At 42.7% G+C, this 24,210-nt stretch overlaps 1 protein-coding gene across 6 annotated transcripts in view; it reads right to left on the reverse strand.

Annotated features, from left to right (window-relative positions):
- Window positions 1–24,210, reverse strand: part of ZFYVE16 (zinc finger FYVE-type containing 16) — a 74,321-nt gene that overhangs the window by 42,357 nt on the left and 7,754 nt on the right. For all 6 annotated transcript variants that reach the window (XM_055366945.2, XM_055366943.2, XM_019013615.4 and 3 more), the window contains one exon: window positions 2,398–2,506. In XM_055366945.2, the coding sequence (XP_055222920.2) occupies window positions 2,398–2,467 (70 nt within the window). In that variant the 5' untranslated portion in view covers window positions 2,468–2,506. The remainder of the gene's footprint in view (window positions 1–2,397; window positions 2,507–24,210) is intronic.

Raw genomic sequence — 24,210 nt, forward strand, 5'->3', positions numbered from 1 at the left:
CTCCAAAACTATTTTTGTATTTCCTTTAGAGCATTTATTTTTATCTGAAATTATCTTGTTTGTGATTATTGGCTGTTTCAATTAACTAGAAAGTAAGTGTCACAAGTGCAGGGACCTTGTCTCTTTTTTTTCTGACTTACACCCCCATTGCTTAAAATAATTCCTGAAACTTAAGTGTTCAAGAAATGACTGACTGCATAAATGAATGTCCTTAGATCTTGATCTCATGCATAGTTGCTCTGATAATTTGATCTCCTTGATCTTTGCTTTGTTTGGGAGGACTCCTCAAGTTGGCTTTCTACTTGTTCATTTTTCTGTCACCTGGATCCTACCCTCACTCCCCTGTGGTGCTCTAATTGAGGTTGCCAATTGTAGTAGCATCACACGCTATGGCCACAGTGATGGGCATGTGATGGTTTCAAGATGGGCCACTTAGAGGCATTCTCCTGTTACTCCAAATTTGAAGAAAGGAAGGAGACTTCTCAGTGTGAATCTGGAGCTGTTGATGGCCACAGCCACATCCAGATAAAAGAAGCCAATAGTTCTGCATTGCTAGGGAGGCCTCAGGAAACTTACAATCACGGCAGAAGGCAAAGGAGAAGCACTTCTTCACAAGGTAGTAGGAGAGAGAACCCAAAGCTATTTTTATTTGACTTTAAATTACTTTCTGGATTTTACTTTTGAATGTAGGTATCATAAAGTGATAAAAACTCCACTCAAAAAAATAACTTAGTTGTGGCCAGGAATGGTGGCTTACAACTGTAATCCCAGCACTTTGGGAAGCCACGGTCGGAGGATAACTTGAGATCAGGAGTTCAAGACCAGCCTGAGCAACACAGTGAGACCCCATCTGTAAAAAATATACACATTTTTAAATTAGCCGGGCATGGTGGCACACACATGTGGTCCCAGCTACTCAGAAGGCTGAGGTGAGAGGATTGCCTGAGGGCAGGAATTCAAGGCTGCAGTGAGCTATGACTGCACCACTGCACTCTGGCCAGGGTGAAAGAGCAAGACCCTGTCTCTTAGAAAAAAAAGAAACTTAGTTGCACTATAAAAACCAGACTAAGGAAGAACTGAAAAATAATCTAACATCTTTGTTCTGACTTCCAGTTTCCTCGTCTTCATTTTAAAGAAAATAACACCCAGACGTGGTGGCTCACGCCTATCATCCCAGCACTTTGGGAGGCTGAGACAGGCGGATAACCTGAGGCCAGGAGTTTCAGACTAGCCTGGCCAACATGGTGAAACCCCATCTCTACCAAAAATACAAAAATTAGGCCGGGCCTGGTGGCTCAGGCCTGTAATCCCAGCACTTTGGGAGGCTGAGGCGGGTGGATCACAAGGCCAGGAGTTCGAGACCAGCCTAGCCAATATGGTGAAACCCCGTTTCTACTAAAAATACAAAAATTAGCTGGGCATGGTGGTGGGCACCTGTAGTCCCAGCTACTCGGGAGGCTGAGGCAGGAGAATCGCTTGAACCTGGGAGGCAGAAGTTGCAGTGAGCCGAGATCGTGCCACTGCACTCCAGCCTGGACAAGAGAGTGAGACTCTGCCTCAGAAACAAAGAAAGAAACAAAAAATTAGCCAGGCATGGTGGCGGGTGCCTGTAATCCCAGCTCCTCAGGAGGCTGAGGCAGAAGAAGTGCTTCAACCTGGGAAGCGGAGGTTGCAGTGAGCTGACATGGCGCCACTGCACTGCAGCCTGGGCAACAACAGTGAAACTCCATCTCAAAAAAGAAATAATAATAAAATAAAATACTGTCTCTTGTTGTAATGAAATATCAATTCATGCAGAACTCTCAAGTTGCTTTTAGCTTGCTCATATGTTGGTCTTTCTGGGGCCAAGTACATGACTCATGCCTATAATCCCAACATTTTGGTAGGCTGAGGCAGGAGGATCACTTGAACCCCGGAATTCGAGACCAGCCTGGGCTACATAGGAAGATCCTGTCTCTGCAAATAACTGAAAAATTAGCCAGCATGGTGGCATGCACCTATGGTCCCACTTGGAGGCTGAAGTGGGAGAAATGCTTGAGCCTGGGGGGTTGAGGCTGCACTGAGCTCTGATTGTGCCACTGCACTTCAGCCTGGGAGACAGAATGAGACTTTGTCTCAAAAATAAAAAAAAAAGAAAAGAAAAGAAATGTCTGTCTTATAGCTAATTTGTATCTAGAAAAAAACTTTCTAGGTTCCTTACTTCTGTTTCTGGCTATGGGTCCCACTCAGTCTAAGAATCAACTAACATCTTATTATGAAATAAATGAACTTTTTGCAGAAGATAACAATGTGACCAAAATTGAAAGAAAATTTTGCTAATATTACTGTATACCTGAGATAACTTAATTACAGATATTTTTAAATCCCATTAGCGGCAAAAATGGAAAATCAACAAACCTGGGTTCTGTTCAAAATCATCAAGGAGTTTGTCCAAGTCACTGACAGCTGCTTTAAAATAACTGTCCATCCTACCTGCAGACTTATTCAGAATTTAATTCTTGTATGCCTAAAAAATAGAAAGTATAATAATATTTCATTTAATTACATAACATAAATTTTATGCCATGTATTCCATGCCAGGAAACACAGTCAAGAAATTGACACAGAAATAAAATTTAAGAGTGCTGCTTTAAGGAATATACAATTTAGTTGGGGAAACTGCCCCTGTATATGTAAAAATGACATGAAAACCAACTCTAACAACATAATATTTGCATATATAAACTATTGTAAATTTTTAAACACTTACCTAAATAACTCATGGGTCAAAGAAGAATTCATAATGGAAAGCTAAAACTACTTATAAATACAACATATCAAACTACAAACACATAAAAATAATGCACATAAAAACTCTGGGATTCAGGAAAAGTGGTACTTCAAGAGATACTTAGAGCCTTAAATGCTTTTTTTTTTTTTTTTTTTTTTAGTGGAAGACAATTATATTATAACAAATGAAACTATTTTTCAGCAGGGTTTACATGTCATCTCTTTCTATAAACTTCTCTGGAGTTTTTTAATATACTTTTTATATTATACCTTAAGTTCTAGGGTACATGTGCATAACGTGCAGGTTTGTTAACATATGTATACATGTCCCATGTTGGTGTGCTGCACCCATTAACTCATCATTTACATTAGGTATATCTCCTAATGCTATCCCTCCCACATCTCCCCACACCACGACAGGCCCTGGTGTGTGATGTTCCCCTTCCTGTGTCCAGGTGTTCTCATTGTTCAATTCCCAACTACGAGTGAGAATATGCGGTGTTTGGTCTTTTGTCCTTGTGATAGTTTGCTGAGAATGATGGTTTCCAGCTTCATCCATGTCCCTACAAAGGACATGAACTCATCCTCTTTTATGGCTGCATAGTATTCCATGGTGTATATGTGCCACATTTTCTTAATCCAGTCTATCATTGATGGACATTTGGGTTGGTTCCAAGTCTTTGCTATTGTGAGTAGTGCCACAATAAACATATGTGTGCATGTGTCTTTATAGCAGCATGATTTAAAGTCCTTTGGGTATATACCCAGTAATGGGATGGCTGGGTGAAATGGTATTTCTAGTTCTAGATCCCTAAGGAATCGCCACACTGACATCCACAATGGTTGAACTAGTTTACAATCCCACCAAGTGTAAAAGCATTCCTGTTTCTCCACATCCTCTCCAGCACCTGTTTCCTGACTTTTTAATGATCGCCATTCTAACTGGTGTGAGACGGTATCTCATTGTGGTTTTGATTTGCATTTCTCTGATGGCCAGTGATGATGAGCATTTTTTCATGTGTTGTTTGGCTGCATAAATGTCTTCTTTTGAGAAGTGTCTGTTCATATCCTTCGCCCACTTGTTGATGGGGTTGTTGGTTTGTTTTTTTCTTGTAAATTTGTTTGAGTTTTTTTGTAGATTCTGGGTATCAGCCCTTTGTCAGACGAGTAGATTGCAAACATTTTCTCCCATTCTGTAGGTTGCCTGTTCACTCTGATGGTAGTTTCTTTTGCTGGGCAGATGCTCTTTAGTTTAATTAGATCCCATTTGTCAATTTTGCATTTTGTTGCCATTGCTTTTGGTGCTTCAGACATGAAGTCCTTGCCCATGCCTATGTCCTGAATGGTATTGCCTAGGTTTTCTTCTAGGGTTTTTATGGTTTTAGGTCTAACATTTAAGTCTTTAACCCATCTTGAATTAATTTTCATATAAGGTGTAAGGAAGGGATTCCAGTTTCAGCTTTCTACATATGGCTAGCCAGTTTTCCCAGCACCATTTATTAAATAGGGAATCCTTTCCCCATTTCTTGTTTTTGTCAGAGATCAGATGGTTGTAGATGTGTGGTTTTATTTCTGAGGGCTCTATTCTGTTCCATTGGTCTATATCTCCGTTTCGTTACCAGTACCATGCTGTTTTAGTTAGTGTAGCCTTGTAGTATAGTTTGAAGTCAGGTAGCGTGATGCCTGCAGCTTTGTTCTTTTGGCTTAGGATTGAATTGGCAATGTGGGCTCTTTTTTGGTTCCATATGAACTTTAAAGTAGTTTTTTCCAATTCTGTGAAGAAAGCCAGTGGTAGCTTGGTGGGGATGGCATTGAATCTATAAATTACCTTGGGCAGTATGGCCATTTTCATGATATTGATTCTTGCTATCCATGAGCATGGAATGTTCTTCCATTTGTTTGTGTCCTCTTTTATTTCGTTGAGCAGTGGTTTGTAGTTCTCCTTGAAGAGGTCCTTCACATCCCTTGTAAGTTGGAATCCTAGGTATTTTATTCTCTTTGAAGCAACTGTGAATGGGAGTTCACTCATGATTTGGCTCTCTGTTTGTCTGTTATTGGTATCTAAGAATGCTTGTGATTTTTGCACATTGATTTTCTATCCTGAGACTTTGCTGAAGTTGCTTATCAGCTTAAGGGAAATTTTGGGCTGAGACGATGGGGCTTTCTAAATATACAATCATGTCATCTGCAAACAGGGACAATTTGACTTCCTCTTTTCCTAATTGAATACCCTTTATTTCTTTCTCTTGCCTAATTGCCCTGGCCAGAACTTCCAACACTATTTGAATAGGAGTGGTGAGAGAGGGCATCCCTGTCTTGTGCCAGTTTTCAAAGGGAATGCTTCTAGTTTTTGCCCATCCAGTATGATATTGGCTGTGGGTTTGTCATAAATAGCTCTTATTATTTTGAGATACGTCCCGTCAAAACCTAATTTATAGAGAATTTTTTGCATGAAGGGCTGATGAATACTGTCAAAGGCCTTTTCTGTATCTATTGAGATAATCATGTGGTTTTTGTCTTTGGTTCTGTTTATATGCTGGATTACATTTATTGATTTGCATATGTTGAACCATCCTTGCATCCCAGGGATGAAGCCCATTTGATCACAGTGGATAAGCTTTATGATGTGCTGCTGGATTCGGTTTGCCAGTATTTTATTGAGGATTTTTGCAGCGATGTTCATCAGGGATATTGGTCTAAAATTCTCTTTTTTTTGTTGTGTCTCTGCAGGCTTTTGTATCAGGATGATGCTGGCCTCATAAAATGAGTTAGGGAGGATTCCCTCTTTTTCTATTGATTGGAATAGTTTAGAAGGAATGGTACCAGCTCCTCCTTGTACCTCTGGTAGAATTTGGCTGTGAATCCATCTGGTCGTGGACTTTTTTTGGTTGGTAAGCTATTAATTATTGCCTCAATTTCAGAGCCTGTTATTGGTCTATTCGGGGATTCAACTTCTTCCTGGTTTAGTCTTGGGAGGGTGTGTGTGTCCAGGAATTTATCCATTTCTTCTAGATTTTCTAGTTTATTTGCACAGAGGTGTTTATAGTATTCTCTGATGGCAGTTTGTATTTCTATGGGATCGGTGGTGTTATCCCCTTTATCATTTTTTATTGCGTCTATTTGATTCTTCTCTCTTTTGTTCTTTATCAGTCTTGCTAGCAGTCTATCAATTTTGTTGATGTTTTCAAAAAACCAGCTCCTGGATTCATTGATTTTTTGAAGGGTTTTTTGTGTCTCTATCTCCTTCATTTCTGCTCTGATCTTAGTTATTTCTTGACTTCTGCTAGCTTTTGAATGGGTTTGCTCTTGCTTCTCTAGTTCTTTTAATTGTGATGTTAGGGTGTCAATTTTAGATCTTTCCTGCTTTCTCTTGTGGGCATTTAGTGCTATAAATTTCCCTCTACACACGCTTTGAATGTGTCCCAGAGATTCTGGTATGTTGTGTCTTTGTTCTCGTTGGTTTCAAAGAACATCTTTATTTCTTCCTTCATTTCATTATGTACCCAGTAGTCATTCAGGAGCAGGTTGTTCAGTTTCCATGTTGAGCGGTTTTGAGTGAGTTTCTTAATCCTGAGTTCTAGTTTGATTGCACTGTGATCTGAGAGACAGTTTGTTATAATTTCTGTTCTTTACATTTGCTGAGGAGTGCTTTACTTCCAACTATGTGGTCAATTTTGGAATAAGTGCAATGTGGTGCTGAGAAGAATGTATATTCTGTTGATTTGGGGTGGAGAGTTCTGTACATGTCTATTAGGTCTGCTTGGTGCAGAGCTGAGTTCAATTCCTGGATATCCTTTTTAACTTTCTGTCTCGTGGATCTGTCTGATGTTGACAGTGGGGTGTTAAAGTCTCCCATTATTATTGTGTGGGAGTCAAAGTCTCTTTGTAGGTCTCTAAGAACTTGCTTTATGAACCTGGGTGCTCCTGTATTGGGTGCATATATATTTAGGATAGTTAGCTCTTCTTGTTGAATTGATCCCTTTACCAGTATGTAATGGCTTTCTTTGTCTCTTTTGATCTTTGTTGGTTTAAAGTCTGTTTTATCAGAGACTAGGATTGCAACCCCTGCCTTTTTTTGTTTTCCATTTGCTTGGTATATCTTCTTCCATCCCTTTATTTTGAGCCTATGTGTGTCTCTGCACGTGAGATGGGTTTCCTGAATATAGCACACTGATGGGTCTTGACTCTTTATCCAATTTGCCAGTCTGTGTCTTTTAACTGAAACATTTAGCCCATTTACATTTAAGGTTCATATTGTTACATGTGAATTTGATCCTGTCATTATGATGTTAGCTGGTTATTTTGCTCGTTAGTTGATGCAGTTACTTCCTAGCATCGATGGTCTTTACAATTTGGCATGTTGTTTGCAGTGGCTGGTACCGGTTGTTCCTTTCCATGTTTAGTGCTCCCTTCAGGAGCTCTTGTACAGCAGGCCTAGTGGTGACAAAATCTCTCAGCATTTGCTTGTCTGTAAAGGATTTTATTTCTCCTTCACTTATGAAGCTTAGTTTGGCTGGATATGAAATTCTGAGTTGAAAATTCTTTTCTTTAAGAATGTTGATATTGGCCCCCACTCCTGGCTTGTAGAGTTTCTGCTGAGAGATCAGCTGTTAATCTCATGGGCTTCCCTTTGTGGGTAACCTGACCTTTCTCTCTGGCTGCCCTTAACATTTTTACCTTCATTTCAATTTTGGTGAATCTGACAATTATGTGTCTTGGAGTTGCTCTTCTCGAGGAGTATCTTTGTGGCGTTCTCTGTATTTCCTGAATTTGAATGTTGGCCAGCCTTGCTAGGTTGGGGAAGTTCTCCTGAATAATATCCTAAAGAGTGTTTTCCAACTTGGTTCCATTCTGCCAGTCACTTTCAGGTACACCAATTAGACGTAGATTTGGTCTTTTCACACAGTCCCATGTTTCTTGGAGGCTTTGTTCGTTTCTTTTTATTCTTTTTTCTCTAAACTTCTCTTCTTGCTTCATTTCATTCATTTGATCTTCAATCACTGATACCCTTTCTTCCAGTTGATCGAATCGGCTACTGAAGCTTGTGCATTTGTCATGTAGTTCTCATGCCATGGTTCTCAGCTCCATCAGGTCATTTAAGGACTTCTGTACATGGGTTATTCTAGTTAGCCATTCGTCTAATCTTTCTTCAAGGTTTTTAGCTTCTTTGCGATGGGTTCGAACTTCCTGCTTTAGTTCGGGGAAGTTTGGTCGTCCGAAGCCGCCTTCTCTCAACTCATCAAAGTCATTCTCTGTCCAGCTTTGTTCCGTTGCTGGTGAGGAACTGCGTTCCTTTGGAGGAGGAGAAGCGCTCTGATTTTTAGAATTTTCAGCTTTTCTGCTCTGTTTTTTCCCCATCTTTGTGGTTTTGTCTACCTTTGGTCTTTGATGATGGTGACGTACAGATGGGGTTTTGGTGTGGATGTCCTTTCTGTTTGTTAGTTTTCCTTCTAACAGTCAGGACCCTCAGCTGCAGGTCTGTTGGAGTTTGCTGGAGGTCTACTCCAGACCCTGTTTACCTGGGTTTCAGCAGGTGAGGCTGCAGAACAGTGAATGTTGCTGAACAGCAATGTTGCTGCCTCATCATTCCTCTGGAAGTTTCGTCTCAGAGGGGTACCCGGCCGTGTGAGTTGTCAGTCTGCCCCTACTGGGGGGTGCCTCCCAGTTAGGCTACTCGGGGGTCAGGGACCCACTTGAGGAGACAGTCTGTCCGTTCTCACTTCTCAAACTCCGTGCTGGGAGAACTGCTGCTCTCTTCAAATCTCAGTTGGAAATGTAGAAATCACCTGTCTTCTGTGTCGCTCACGCTGGGAGCTGTAGACTGGAGCTGTTCCTATTCGGCCATCTTGGAACCGCATCTTTTTTTTTTTTTTTTTTTTTTTTTGAGATGGAGTCTCACTCTGTCACGCAGGCTAGAGTGCAGTGATGCTGTCTTGGCTCACTGCAACCTCCATCTCCCAGGTTCAAGTGATTCTCCTGCCTCAGCCTCCTGAGTAGCTGGGATTACAGGCGTGCACCACCAGGCTCAGTTAACTTTTGAACCTTTTTTAGAAGAGTGGGGGTTTCACCATTTTGGCCAGGCTGTCTCGATGACCTCAAGTCTTCTGCCCATCTCAGCCTCCCAAAGTGCTGGGATTACAGGCATGAGACACTGCACCTGGCCACCTCAGACACTTACACTACAAAAGAAGAAAGACTGAAAACTAATAAACTAAGAGCAAAAATTCCAAAAAAAAAAAAAAAAAAAAAAGCATATGACAGAGGCACAAGAAAACTAAAAGTTAGTTTTATGAAAAGATGAAAAAAGTAGACGAACCTCTGGTCTGGAACAGAAACTCCACCAAATAAGCCCGAGAAACCTCACAGGAATCTGTCAATAAGTAATGGGATAATATCCAAAGGACAAAAGCCAAGTTGAAGGGCACTGGCTTAAATGGGACAATTGAGCATCAAATGAATGAAGACTGTGAAGGACTAAACACAAATCAAATAGATTTTTTTTAAAAAAACAAAAGATCAAATCATACTAAAGACAAAAACAAAACATACCACTCATTGGAGGGTTAGCAGGGCACTAACCAATTATTCTGAGAATTGATCAATTAAAGTAAAAAAATCAAGAATTTATCCTACCCAAGGACATGACAGGCACTTTTCAAAAGAAGACATTTATGTGTGGCCGGGCGCGGTGGCTCACACCTGTAATCCCAGCTCTCAGGGAGGCAAGAAGCAGGAGGATAGCTTGAGCCCAGGAGTTTGAGACCTGCCTGGGCAATATAGCGAGACCCCGTTCTCCAGAAAAAGGAAAAAAAAAAAGACATTTATGTGGCCAACAAACATAAAAGGGCTCAACATCACTGATCATTAGAGAAATGCAAATTAAAACCACAATGAGATACCATCTCAGGCCAGTCAGAATGGCAATCATTAAAAAGTCAAGAAACAACAGATGCTGGTGAGGCTGTGGAGAAATAGGAACACTTCTATGCAAAGACAGTGTAGCGATTCCTCAAAGACCTAGAATCAGATATACCATTTGTCACAGCAAAATCCAATTACTGGTATACACCCAAAGGAATATAAATCATTCTATTATAAAGATACATGCATGTGTATGTTCACAATAGCAAAGACATGGAATCAACCCAAATGCCCATCAATGATAGACTGGATAAAGAAAATGTAGTATATATAACACCATAGAATACTATGTGGTCATAAAAAGGAACAATATCATGTCCTTTGCAGGTACATGGATGAGGCTAAAAGCCATTATTCTCAGCAAACTAATGCAAGAACAGAAAACCAAACACCTCATGTTCTCACTTAAAATAAGTGGGAGCTGAACAATGAGAACACGTGGACACAGGGAGGGGAACCAGACACACTGGGGCCTGCTGGGGTAGGGGGGGGGAGGTGGTGAAGGGAGAGCATCAGGATAAATAATGCATGTGGGGCTTAATATCTAGATGATGGGTTGATAGGTGCAGCAAACTACCGTGGCACACGTTTACCTATGTAACAAACCTGCACATCCTGCACATGTATCCTGGAACTTTAAATTTAATTTTATATATATACACACACACACACACACACACACACACACACACACACCACACACACACCACACACACACACACACACACACACACACACACACACACACACACACACACACACACACACACACACACACACATATATATCTCAATCCGGGGAACACTGTCCTTAATAATATTGAAATTTCCAAATCATGAGCATGGTATATGATGTGATTAAGCCTCTGTTATATTTCAATAAAGCTTTGTCATTAAAACAGAAAAATTTATCCCGCCCTTTATTTACAAAATATACTTTGTAACAAAGTAATTACTGATTAAAAGTTCTTTAGATAAGAATTCCAGTTAATAAGTACAAAAGGATGTTAAAAATTTTTAATTCATCTCTTCATAATCCCGAATGCAATAAACAGACTAGGCAATGGCTATAAATGGATGTTTACAAGGCTAGAGAAAAAGGTTTACGGGGAGCTTTATAATGGTGGGATCAAGTCAACACATCCAAACCCAACAATCAATTTCACCATCAATAAATGTGGAAGAACAATATCACCTAAAAAATATTACTGCCTAAAAAAAACTGAATCTGAATCTAATCAAACTAACTGCATGTTTACAGGAAAGTCAAGCATAAGGGACAAGTTAAATGACATAAAAAGAAAGCAATCAACTAAGCTAATCCTGGAAGGTGAAACACTGTACAGCAACATTCCTCAAACTGCCTATGGTAAATATTTTTCTTACACCTCCAATCCATTGCAAACTGTTACTTTTTAAAAATACAATGAAACTATACAAATTTGTAATAATAAATACAAACAAAAGAATATACATTATTAAACACATCTGTTTGGCTACCTAGCGTGGGGACTAGGAAGGGGAAACGGGAGTAAAAGACAATAAACAAATGAGAGGGTTTTTACAAGAACTAATTATGATTGTGTGCCATCAACTAAGGACATCTGAGGTCCAGACAAATAAATAAATAAGAGATACTTTAAAAATGGGCTTGAAAATTAGGCAGAGCTTAAGAGAGAACTGAATGACATCGAAGACCTATCTGAAGAAATTACCTAAAGTCATGCCCAGAGGGACGAGGAAGAGAAAAATACAAAAACTAGGTTAAAAGGTATTGAAGACAAAATGAGAATGGAGTACTCTAAGGAGAAAAGACAGCATGGAACAACTATATTTGAAAAGATAATGCTGGGAGTTTTTCCAGAATTGATGAAAAAGCCAACTCAACAGATACAGGTAACATATTACACCAGACGATACAAAGAGAAATCCACATTTAGACACACTATTGTAAAACTACTAAACCCCAAAGATAGAACAGCCAGAGAGCAAAGGTCACTTTCAAATGAACAATAATTATGCTGGCAACAAACTTAAAACTAACAGGTACACTTCAGAAGAATTTTCAATAACATTGGTATGGCATCTTAATTCAATAAAGCATGTTACCTTTTTTGTTTCAATTTTTAAATTGTGGTTATACCACGCACATAGAAGAGTGCACAAAATAAACAGATACCAAACAAACAAAAGGAATTCGGAGGCCAGGTGTGATGGCTCACACCTGTAATCCCAACACTTTGGGAGGCCAAGGCAGGTGAACTGCTTGAGGTCAGGACTTCGAGACCAGCCTGGCCAACGTGGTGAAACCCCGTCTCTACTAAAAGTAGAAAAATTAGCTGGGCATAGTGGTGCATGCCTGTAATCCCAGTTACTTAGGTAACTGAGGCAGGAGAATCACTTGATCCCAGGAGGCAAAGGATGCAGTGAATCAAGATCACACCACTGCACTCCAGCCTGGGCAACAGAGCAGGATCCTGTCTCAAAAAAAAAAAAAAGGAATTTGGAGGAAGACACAATGCAGGAGGCAGAATAAAACTTCAAAGAAGCTAATTAATATTCTCAGAGACAAAAAAGCAATGCAACCACGAAACAGGAACAGGAAGCCATAAATAAGAACTATACATAGAGAACAAAAAAAGGTCATGGAACCTGATCGCAGAAATCTTAAAATTCAAGCAAGGCTTGTGAGCTGCAGTGAAAGCACTGTTTAAGGGACAGTGACAGCATTAAAAATGCATATATTGAAAAAGAATTTGGGAGGCCAAGGTGGGTGGATCACCTGAGGTCAGGAGTTCGAGACTAGCCTGGCTAACATGGTGAAACCCCGTCTCTACTAAAAAATACAAAAATTAGCTGGGCCTCTCCCTCTCCCTCTCCCTCTGCCTCTCCCTCTCCCTCTCCCTCTCCCCACAGTCTCCCTCTCCCGCTCTTTCCACGGTCTCCCTCTGATGCCGAGCCGAAGCTGGACGGTACTGCTGCCATCTCAGCTCACTGCAACCTCCCTGCCTGATTCTCCTGCCTCAGCCTGCCGAGTGCCTGCGATTACAGGTGCGTGCCGCCACGCCTGACTGGTTTTCGTATTTTTTTGGTGGAGACGGGGTTTCGCTGTGTTGGCCGGGATGGTCTCCAGCTCCTAACCGCGAGTGATCGGCCAGCCTCGGCCTCCCGAGGTGCCGGGATTGCAGACGGAGTCTCGTTCACTCAGTGCTCAATGGTGCCCAGGCTGGAGTGCAGTGGCGTGATCTCGGCTTGCTACAACCTCCACCTCCCAGCCGCCTGCCTTGGCCTCCCAAAGTGCCGAGATTGCAGCCTCTGCCCGGCCGCCACCCTGTCTGGGAAGTGAGGAGCGTCTCCGCCTGGCCGCCCATCGTCTGGGATGTGAGGAGCCCCTCTGCCTGGCTGCCCAGTCTGGAAAGTGAGGAGCGTCTCTGCCCGGCCGCCATCCCATCTAGGAAGCGAGGAGCGCCTCTTCCCGGCCGCCATCACATCTGGGAAGTGAGGAGCGTCTCTGCCCGGCCACCCATCGTCTGAGATGTGGGGAGCACCTCTGCCCTGCCGCCCCGTCCGGGATGTGAGGAGCGTCTCTGCCCGGCCGCCCCGTCCGAGAAGTGAGGAGCCCCTCCGCCCAGCAGCCACCCCATCTGGGAAGTGAGGAGCGTCTCCGCCCGGCAGCCACCTCGTCCGGGAGGGAGGTGGGGGGGTCAGTCCCCAGCCCGGCCAGCCGCCCCGTCCCGGAGTGAGGTGGGGGGGTCAGCCCCCCGCCCGGCCAGCCGCCCCGTCCGGGAGGGAGGTGGGGGGGCCAGCCCCCCGCCCGGCCAGCCTCCCCATCCGGGAGGGAGGTGGGGGGGGTGAGCCCCCCACCTGGCCGGCCGCCCGGTCCGGGAGGTGAGGGGCGCCTCTGCCCGGCCGCCGCTACTGGGAAGTGAGGAGCCCCTCTGCCCGGCCAGCCGCTCCGTCCGGGAGGGAGGTGGGGGGGGTCAGCCCCCCGCCCGGCCAGCCGCCCCGTCCAGGAGGGAGGTGGGGGGGTTAGCCCCCCGCCTGGCCGGCCGCCCGGTCCGGGAGGTGAGGGGCGCCTCTGCCCGGCCGCCCCTACTGGGAAGTGAGGAGTCCCTCTGCCCGGCCAGCCGCTCCGTCCGGGAGGGAGGTGGGGGGGTCAGCCCCCCGCCCAGGCAGCCGCCCCGTCCGGAAGGGAGGTGGGGGGGTCAGCCCCCCGCCCGGCCAGCCGCCCCGTCCGGGAGGGAGGTGGGGGGGTTAGCCCCCCGCCTGGCCAGCCGCCCAGTCTGGGAGGTGAGGGGCGCCTCTGCCTGGCCGCCCCTACTGGGAAGTGAGGAGCCCCCCTGCCCGGCCAGCCGCCCCGTCCGGGAGGGAGGTGGGGGGGTCAGCCCCCCGCCCGGCCAGCCGCCCTGTCCGGGAGGTGAGGGGCGCCTCTGCCCGGCCGCCCCTACTGGGAAGTGAGGAGCCCCTCTGCCCGGCCAGCCGCCCCTTCCAGGAGGGAGGTGGGGGGGGGTCAGCCCCCTGCCCGGCCAGCCGCCCCGTCCGGGAGGTGAGGGGCGCCTCTGCCCAGCCGCCCCTACTGGGAAGTGAGGAGCCCCTCTGCCCGGCCACCACCCCGTCTGGGAGGTGTACCCAACAGCTCATTGAGAACAGGCCATGATGACAATGGCGGTTTTGTGGAATAGAAAGGGGGGAAAGGTGGGGAAAAGATTGAGAAATCGGATGGTTGCCGTGTCTATGTAGAAAGAGGTAGACATGGGAGACTTTTCATTTTGTTCTGTACTAAGAAAAAATTCTTCTGCCTTGGGATCCTGTTGATCTGTGACCCTACCCCCAACCCTGTGTTCTCTGAAACATGTGCTGTATCCACTCAGGGTTGAATGGATTAAGGGCAGTGCAAGATGTGCTTTGTTAAACAGATGCTTGAAGGCAGCATGCTCGTTAAGAGCCATCACCACTCCCTAATCTCAAGTACCCAGGGACACAAACACTGCGGAAGGCCGCAGGGTCCTCTGCCTAGGAAAACCGCAGGGTCCTCTGCCTAGGAAAACCAGAGAACTTTGTTCACTTGTTTATCTGCTGACCTTCCCTCCACTATTGTCCTGTAACCCTGCCAAATCCCCCTCTGCGAGAAACACCCAAGAATGATCAATAAAAAATAAAAAAATAAAAAAAAATAAAAAAAAAAATTAGCTGGGCATGGTGGCAGGCACCTGTAATCTCAGCTACTCGGGAGGCTGAGGCAGGAGAATCACTTGAACCTGGGAGGTGGAGGCTGCAGTGAGCCAAGATCCCGCCATTGCACTCCAGCCTGGGCAACAAAAGTGCAACTTCATTTCAAAAAAAAAAAGAAAAAGTAAAAGAAAAAAAATCTAAAATCAATAAGCATCCACCTTGGGAAACTAGAAAAACAAAAATAATTTTGGCCTAAAACAAGTAGGAAAATAAAAATTAGAGCAGAAATCAGCCGGGCGCAGTGGCTCACGCCTGTAATCCCAGCATTTTGGGAGGACGAGGTGGGCGGATCACAAGGTCAGGAGATCGAGACCATTCTGGCTAACACAGTGAAACCCCGTCTCTACTAAAAAATACAAAAAAAATTAGCCAGGCATGGTGGCGGGTGCCTGTAGTCCCAGCTACTTGGGAGGCTGAGGCAGGAGAACAGCGTGAACCTGGGAGGTGGAGCTTGCAGTGAGCTGAGATCTTGCCACTGCACTCCAGCCTGGGCAACAGAGCAAGACTCCATCTCAAAACATAAATAAAAAATAAAAATAAAATTAGAGCAGAAATCAATGGAATTTAAAACAGGAAAACAATAGAGAAATAGAGGAAACCAATAAAACAAAAAACTCATTCCTTTAAAAGACCAATAAAATTGATAATCCAGGCTAATTAAAAGAGACATAAATGATCAATTTCAGAAATAAAAGAGGAGTCATCACTACTGATGCCACGGATACAAAAAAGATAATAAAGGAATATTATTAACAACTCTGCCCACAAATTTGGTAATTTAGATGAAATGAACCAATTCCTCAAATGATATAAATGGCCAAAAGTCATACAAGGAGAAATAGATAACCCAAAATCCCTATATCTATTTTAAAAATTAAATAAATAATTAATAACGTCCCATAAAAATAAATCACCAGATCCAGATGGATCCACTGCTGAATTCTGCCAAACATCTAAAGAAAAAATAATACCAATTCTCTATAATCTCTTCCAGAAAAAAGCAGCAGAGGGAACACTTCTAACTTATACTGTAAGACCAGCATTATCCTAATATCAAAACCAGATAAAGACACTGCAAGAAAGGAAAACTACAGACCAATATTGCCCATGAACATAGGTATAAAAATGCTCAAGAAAATGGTGCCAAATTGAATCCAACAATGTACTGAAAAATTATACATCATGACCAATATGATTTATCCAGGTATGCAAGGCTGGTTCAACATTTCAAAATTAATCAATATAATCTACCATATTAACAAACTAAGGAAGACATATATAATCACATAAATTGATGCTAATAAAAACAATATCCAGGCTGGACGTAGTGGCTCATGGCTGTAATCCCAGCACTTTGCGAGGCTGAGACGGGCAGATCACAAGGTCAGGAGTTTGAGACCAGCCTGGCCAACATGGTGAAACCACATCTCTACTAAAAATACAAAAATTAGCCTGGCATGGTGGCGGGCGCCTGTAATCCCAGCTACTCAGAAGGCTGAGGCAGGAGAATTGCTTGAATCCGGGAGGCGGAGGTTGCAGTGACCCGAGATCACGCCACTGAACTCCAGCCTGGGCAACAGAGCGAGACTCTGTCTCAAAAACAAAACAAAACAAAAACAATATCCATTCATGAGAAAAACTCTTAGCAAACTATGAGTAGAGGGAAACTTCTTCAATTTGATAAAGAATAAGTATAAAATATCTACAATTAACAGTATACTTAATAAGAAACTGCCTTCCCTCAAATATTGGGATCAAGCAAAGGATATCTTCTCTCATGACTCCTATTCAACATAATACAGAAAGCCTTGGCTAGTGCAATAAGACAAGAAAAGGAAAACCCCATATAGAAAACCCCATTGTCTCAGCCCAAAATCTCCTTAAGCTGATAAGCAACTTCAGCAAAGTCTCAGGATACAAAATTAAGGTGCAAAAATCACAAGCATTCTTATACACCAATAACAGACAAACAGAGAACCAAATCATGAGTGAACTCCCATTCACAATTGCTTCAAAGAGAATAAAATACCTAGGAATTCAACTTACAATGGACGTGAAGGACCTCTTCAAGGAGAACTACAAACCACTGCTTAACAAAATAAAAGAGGACACAAACAAATGCAAGAACATTCCATGCTCATGGATAGGAAGAATCAATATCATGAAAATCGCCATACTGCCCAAGGTAATTTATAGATTCAATGCCATCCCCATCAAGCTACCACTGGCTTTCTTCACAGAACTGGAAGAAAACTACTTTAAAGTTCATATGGAACCAAAAAAGGGCCCGCATTGCCAAGACAGTCCTAAGCCAAAAGAACAAAGCTGGAGGCATCACGTTACCTGACTTCAAACTATACTACAAGGCTACAGTAACCAAAACAGCATGGTACTGGTACCAAAAGAGAGATATAGACCAATGGAACAGAACAGAGCCCTCAAAAATAATACCACACATCTACAACCATCTGATCTTTGACAAACCTGACAAAAACAAGAAATGGGGAAAGGATTCCCTATTTAATAAATGGTGCTGGGAAAACTGGCTCGCCATAAAAAGAAAGCTGAAACTGGATCCCTTCCTGACACCTTATACAAAATTAATTTAAGATGGACTAAAGACTTAAATGTTAGACCTAAAACCATAAAAACCCTAGAAGAAAACCTAGGCAATACCATTCACGACATAGGCATGGGCAAGGACTTCATGTCTGAAACACCAAAGCAATGGCAACAAAAGCCACAACTGACAAATGGGATCTAATTAAACTAAAGAGCATCTGCCCAGCAAAAGAAACTACCATCAGAGTGAACAGGCAACCTACAAAATGGGAGAAAAGTCTTGCAGTCTAATCATCTGACAAAGGGCTAATATCCAGAATCTACAAAGAACTCAAACAAATTTACAAGAAAAAAACAAACAACCCCATCAAAAAGTGGGCGAAGGATATGAACAGACACTTCTCAAAAGAAGACATTTATGTAGCCAAAAAACACATGAAAAAATGCTCATCATCACTGGCCATCAGAGAAATGCAGATCAAAACCACAATGAGATACCGTCTCACACCAGTTAGAATGGCGATCATTAAAAAGTCAGGAAACAACAGGTGCTGGAGAGGATGTGGAGAAACAGGAACACTTTTACACTGTTGGTGGGACTGTAAACTAGTTCAACCATTGTGGAAGACAGCGTGGCGATTCCTCAGGGATCTAGAACTAGAAATACCATTTGACCCAGCCATCCCATTACTGGGTACATACGCAAAGGATTATAAATCATGCTGCTATAAAGACACATGCACATGTATGTTTATTGCGGCACTATTCACAATAGCAAAGACTTGGAACCAACCCAAATGTCCATCAATGATAGACTGGATTAAGAAAATGTGGCACATATACACCATGGAATACTATGCAGCCATAAAAAAGGATGAGTTCATGTCCTTTGTAGGGACATGGATGAAGCTGGAAACCATCATTCTCAGCAAACTATCGCAAGGACAAAAAACCAAACACCGCATGTTCTCACTCATAGATGGGAATTGAACAATGACAACACTTGGACACAGGAAGGGGAACATCACACACCAGGGCCTGTCGTGGTGTGGGGAGATGTGGGAGGGATAGCATTAGGAGATATACCTAATGTAAATGATGAGTTAATGGGTGCAGCACACCAACATGGGACATGTATACATATGTTAACAACCCTGCACGTTGTGCACATGTACCCTAGAACTTAAAGTGTAATAAAAAATAATAATAAATAATAATAAAAATAAAAATTAGCTGGGCATGGTGGTGCACGCCTATAATCCCAGTTACTCAGGAGGCTGAGGCAAAAGAATCCCTTGAACCTGGGAGGCAGAAGTTGCAGTGAACTGAGATTGTGCCACTGCACTCCAGCCTGGGTGACAGAGCTAAACTCTGTCTCAAAAGAAAAAAAAAAAAGCCAGGCGCGCTGGCTCACGCCTGTAATCCCAGCACTTTGGGGGGCCAAGGTGGGCAGATCACGAGGTCAGGAGTTCAAGACCAGCTTGACCAACATAGTGAAACCCCGTCTCTACTAAAAATACAAAAATTAGCCAGGCGTAGTGGAGTGTGCCTGTAATCCCAGCTACTCAGGAGGCTGAGGCAGGAGAATCGCTTGAACCCGGGAGGCGGATGTTGCAGTAAGCCAAGATCACACCACTGCACTCCAGCCTGGGTGACAGAGTGAGACTCTGTCTCAAAAAAATAAAACAAAACAATAAAAAAACCAAAGATATGAATTCTTCCCAACCTGATCTCTAGATTCTTGTGCAATCCCAACTAAAATCCTAGCAAGCTACTCTGTAGGCCTCAAGAAACTAATCCTGAAGTTTATATGAAAAGAGAAAGAATCAGCCAGGCGCAGTGGCTCATGCCAGTAATCCCAGCACTCTGGGAGGCTGAGGTAGGCAGATCATGAGGTCAAGAGTTCGAGACCAGCCTGGCCAACATGGTGAAACCTTGTCTCTACTAAAAATAAAAATAAGAAAAGACAAAGAATCTAGAATAGCTAAAGTGATACTGGAGAACAAAGTTGGAGGACTCACACTACCTAATTTAAAGATGCACAAGAAGGTTCTAGTAATCAGGGCAATTTGGTATTGGCAAGAGAACAGACACGTAGATCAATAAAACAGAATAGACCCCAGAAATGGCCAGGCATGGTTGGCTCACGCCTATAATCCCAGCACTTGGGAGGCAGAGGCAGGCAGAATGCTGGAGCCCAGGAGTTCAAGACCGGCCAGGGCAACATAGAGAAACTCTGTCTCCACAAAACATAAAAAATAAGCTGGACATGGTGCCATGCGCCTGTAGTCCCAGCTACTTGGGAGGCTGAGGTGGGAGAATCAGCTGAAACCAGGGAGGCTGAGGCTGCAGAGAGCCATGATTACACCACTGCACTGTAGCCTGGGCAACAGAGTGAGACCCTGCATAAAAAAAATAAGACCCCCCCCCAAAAAAACCCACACAAATATAGTGAACTGATCTTTGACAAAGGAGCAAAGGCAATTCAATGGAGAATGGACAGTCTTTTCAATAACAGGTGCTGAAAAAACTGGACATCTCTATGAAAAATATGAACCTAGACACAGACATTACACCTTATATAAAAACATATTCAAAGTGGGTAACCTAAACTTAACATTCAAAGTTGTAAAATTTCTTCAGGAAAACACAGGAGAAAATCTACATAACCTTGGGTTTGGTGAGGAGTTTTTAAATACAATACCAGTACCATGATCCATGAAAGAAAAAAATGGTAAATTTGATCTTATTAAAATGTAAAACTTGCACTCTGCAAAAGATACTGTTAAGAGAATAAGAAGATAAGCCATAGACTGGAATATCTGCAAAACACATATCTGATTAAGGACTTGTATCTAAAACTCTATAAAGAACTCTTAAAATTTGACAAGAAGATAATCCAAGGCCAGGCACAGTGGCTCACACCTGTAATCCCAGCACTTTAAGAAGCTGAGGTGGGAAGTTCACTTGAGGCCAGGAATTCAAGACCAGCCTGGGCAACATAGAGAAACCTCATCTCTAAGAAAAAAATTAAAAATTAGTTAGGTGTGGGGGTGCATACCTATAGTTCTAGCTACTTGAGAGGCTCAGATGGGAGGATAGCTTGAGCCCAGGAGTTGAAGGTTACAGTGAGGTATGAGTGTGCTACTGCACTCCAGCCTGGGCAACAGAGTCAGACCCTGTCGAAAAGAAAGGAGGGGGAGGGGAGGAGAGGGCAGGGGAGGGGAGGGCAGGGGAGGGGAGGGGAGGGAGGGGAGGGGAAGGGAAGGGAAAAGAAAGAGCAAAGAGGAGGGGAAAGGAAAGAGGAGAGGAGAAAGGAGAGAGGAGAGGAGAAAGAGAAGAGGGGAAAGGAAAGGAAAGGAGAGAAAAGGCAAAAAGTGAAAGAAAAGGAAAAGAAGAAAGAAAACAATCCAATTTTAAAATTGGCAAAAGTTCTGAATGGACATCTTACCAAAGAAGATATAAGGATGGAAAATAAGAATATGAAAAGTGCTGAACATCATTTGTCTTTAGGGAACTGCAGATTAGAACAATGAGATATCCACTTCACATCTACTAGAATGTCACTGTGACAATGCCAAACAAGAGAAAATCTTATTATTGCCAGTGAGAATGCAAAAGGGTATAGCTGCTTTGGAAGACTATTTGGCGGTCTCTTACAAAACTTAATACTACCATATAATCCAGCAATCATGCTACTAGGTATTTACTCATCTGATTTGAAAATTTACATTCACACAATAACTTGGATGTGAATGCATATAAACAGGTTTATTCATAACTGCCAAAAACTGGAAGCAATCAAGATGTACTTCATTAGGTATTTGGATGAACAAACCATCACACATCTATCCAATGGAATATTATTCAGTGATATAAAGAAAGAAGCTATCAAGCCACAAAAACACGAGTGAATCTTAATGTATACTGCCAAGTGAAAGAATTTACATACTACATGATTCTAATTATGTAACATTCTAGAAAAGGTAAAACTACAGAGACAGTAAAACACCAATGATAGCCAGTGGTTTAAAGTGGGGGAGAGTTGGATATGTGAAGCACAGACTTTTTAGGGTAGTAATGGTGAATATAAGATAATCACATGTTAATACCCATATAACTTCAAAGCATAAGGAATAAACCTCAACATGCAAATTTTCAAAAAATTATTTAGGAGACTGGGGGATCCTAGATTGGCATGCAGACTGCGACAAAAAGTCTAACTATATTCCAAATGTATGAAACAACCTCATCACAGGGGACGTAGGAATAAGGTGCTGACCTTTGGAAATGAGTGGAATATTTAAGACTAAAGAAAGAAAAGACAGGCACTCTACCCTAGTTGATAAAGTTGTTTTCCGTGGTGGTACAGGTTAACAATTCTGAAATCACTATATCTGTATACTGAAATTGAACAAGTAAGTAAATGGACGACTGATCATGGAAGCCAAGTTTCTCCCTGTTGAAGGAGGACGTTATGGCAGGGGAGGAAGGTAAAATAATCTATATGGTAATGGATTTGAACTGAAGACATCAATATAAATTCATGTTCAGCTTAATATGGATACCGATGGTCACACACAGAAATATTTGCAGATATGTGTAATACAGGTTAGTATAAACACATATACTAACATATCTCCTTGTGTTTGTCAGCTTAGAGGGCCTAGAAGCAATAACATCCCAGGGGCAACGAACATACTTAGCACCCAGATCTTGGTTTCTAATAAAATTCTCCAACAAAAGGAACCAAGTCTCCTTGGAAAAATGGCTGTTTCTAAAACTAGGGCAGGAAATAAACAAAATGAGCACAGAGCATCTTGTAATGCCAGAAAGTAAAAGTTGATGTACACACATACAACAATGGGAGTATGTCAAAGAGATACAAGACCCAAGTGAAAGAGCTCCCAAAGGCCAAAGCTGGGACAAAATAAAAGAGCAGTACTGAAGTATAACCCAACACATTAAAAAAAAAAAAAAAATCGGCTGGGCGCAGTGTCTCTCGCCTGTAATCCCAGCACTTTGGGAGGCCGAGGCGGGCGATCACCTGAGGTCAAGAGATCGAGACCATCCTGGCCAACATGGTGAAACCCCGTCTCTACTAAAAACACAAAAATTAGCCGGGCATGGTGCTGCATGCCTATAATCCCAGCTACTTGTGAGGCTGAGGCAGGAGAATCGCTTGAACCCAGGAGGCGGAGGTTGCAGTGAGCCGAGATCACGCCACTGCACTCCAGCCTGGGCAACAGAGCGAGACTTTGTCTCAAAAAAAAAAAAAAAAAAATCTATGTGTTCATACTGACGTTAAGTAAATGATTGAATAAATAATTGGGGAAAAGACAAATCTCCCATGCAAAAAAATAAAAAAAAATCCAAATAATTTATTTAGACTCTTTGCTCTCAAGGAAGTAGAACTCCCCATTCCTTAAGTGTGCAGCGCACAGTGACTTTCTAGTAAAGAATACAGAAAGGGAGAAAAAAAGAAAATACTAACTTCAAAGTGAAGAAACCTAACAAACACTACCTCAAGTCAAGCGATCAAGGTTAACATTAAAAGTGGCAAGTTGGCCGGGCGTGGTGGCTCTCGCCTGTAATCCCAGCACTTTGGGAGGCTGAGGCGGGCAGATCACAAGGTCAAGAGTTGGAGACCAGCCTAATCAACATGGCGAAACCCCGTCTCTACTAAAAATACAAAAATTAGCCGGCTGTGGTGGCACGTGCCTGTAATCCCAGCTACTCAAGAGGCTGAGGCAGGAGAATCGCTTGAACCCGGTAGGCAGAGGTTGCAGTGAGCTGAGATCGCACCACTGCACTCCAGCCTGGGCGATAGAGGGAGACTCCATCTCAAAAAAAAAGAAAAGTGGCAAGTCACACTGACAGTATGTATTGATGAAAATTGTACTTTATCTCTGTTGTCTTTCTCTCCGAAACACATTACCCCAATATAATAACGAGAAAAACATGAGACAAATCCCAACTGACATTCTACAAAACATCTGAGCAGTAATCCTCAAAACTTTCAAGAGCATCAAAAACAAGGAATGTCTAAGAACTATCACAATCAAGAGGTGCCTAAGGAGACAGGACTACTCAATCTGATGTGGTATCCTGGATGGGATCCTGGAACAGAAAAAGCATATTAGAGGAAAAATGAGGAAATGTGAATAAAGTATAGCCTTTAGTTAATAAAGTATCAATACTAGTTCACTAATTATAACAAATGTACCATATTAATCTAAGATGTTAATAATAAACTGGGTGTGGAGTATATAGGAACTCTATACTGTCTGCAATAATTCTGTAAATCTAAAACTGTTCCAAAATAAAATGTTTATTTTTAAAAATGCAATCAACGTGTTATAAAATAAAGTTGAGAAAATATCCTAGAAAACAGAACAGAAAGAAAGGGATAGAAAACAGGAGAGAAAATATTAGAAATTAGAGAATCAATCTAATGAGGTTTAATATTCTAATAAAAGAAGTCCAGAAAGAAGGAAGGGAGGGAAAGAAGAAATAGTCAAATAAACCACGGATATGGTCTCCAAATGGAAAGGGCCCATTTGGGGCCCAACACATGAATGAAAAACTCTTACCAACCAACATCATTGTGAAAATTCAGAATACCTGAATGGTTGAAGGGAGGATCACCCCATTTAATACTACAGTCTGCATCCCCTACCTCTCCTTTCCCCAACATTCCTGAACTTCCCACCCCAGCCTGCTCTTT

Source organism: Gorilla gorilla, chromosome 19 (assembly GCF_029281585.2).
Source record: "Gorilla gorilla gorilla isolate KB3781 chromosome 19, NHGRI_mGorGor1-v2.1_pri, whole genome shotgun sequence".
Taxonomy (NCBI): Eukaryota; Metazoa; Chordata; class Mammalia; order Primates; family Hominidae; genus Gorilla; species Gorilla gorilla.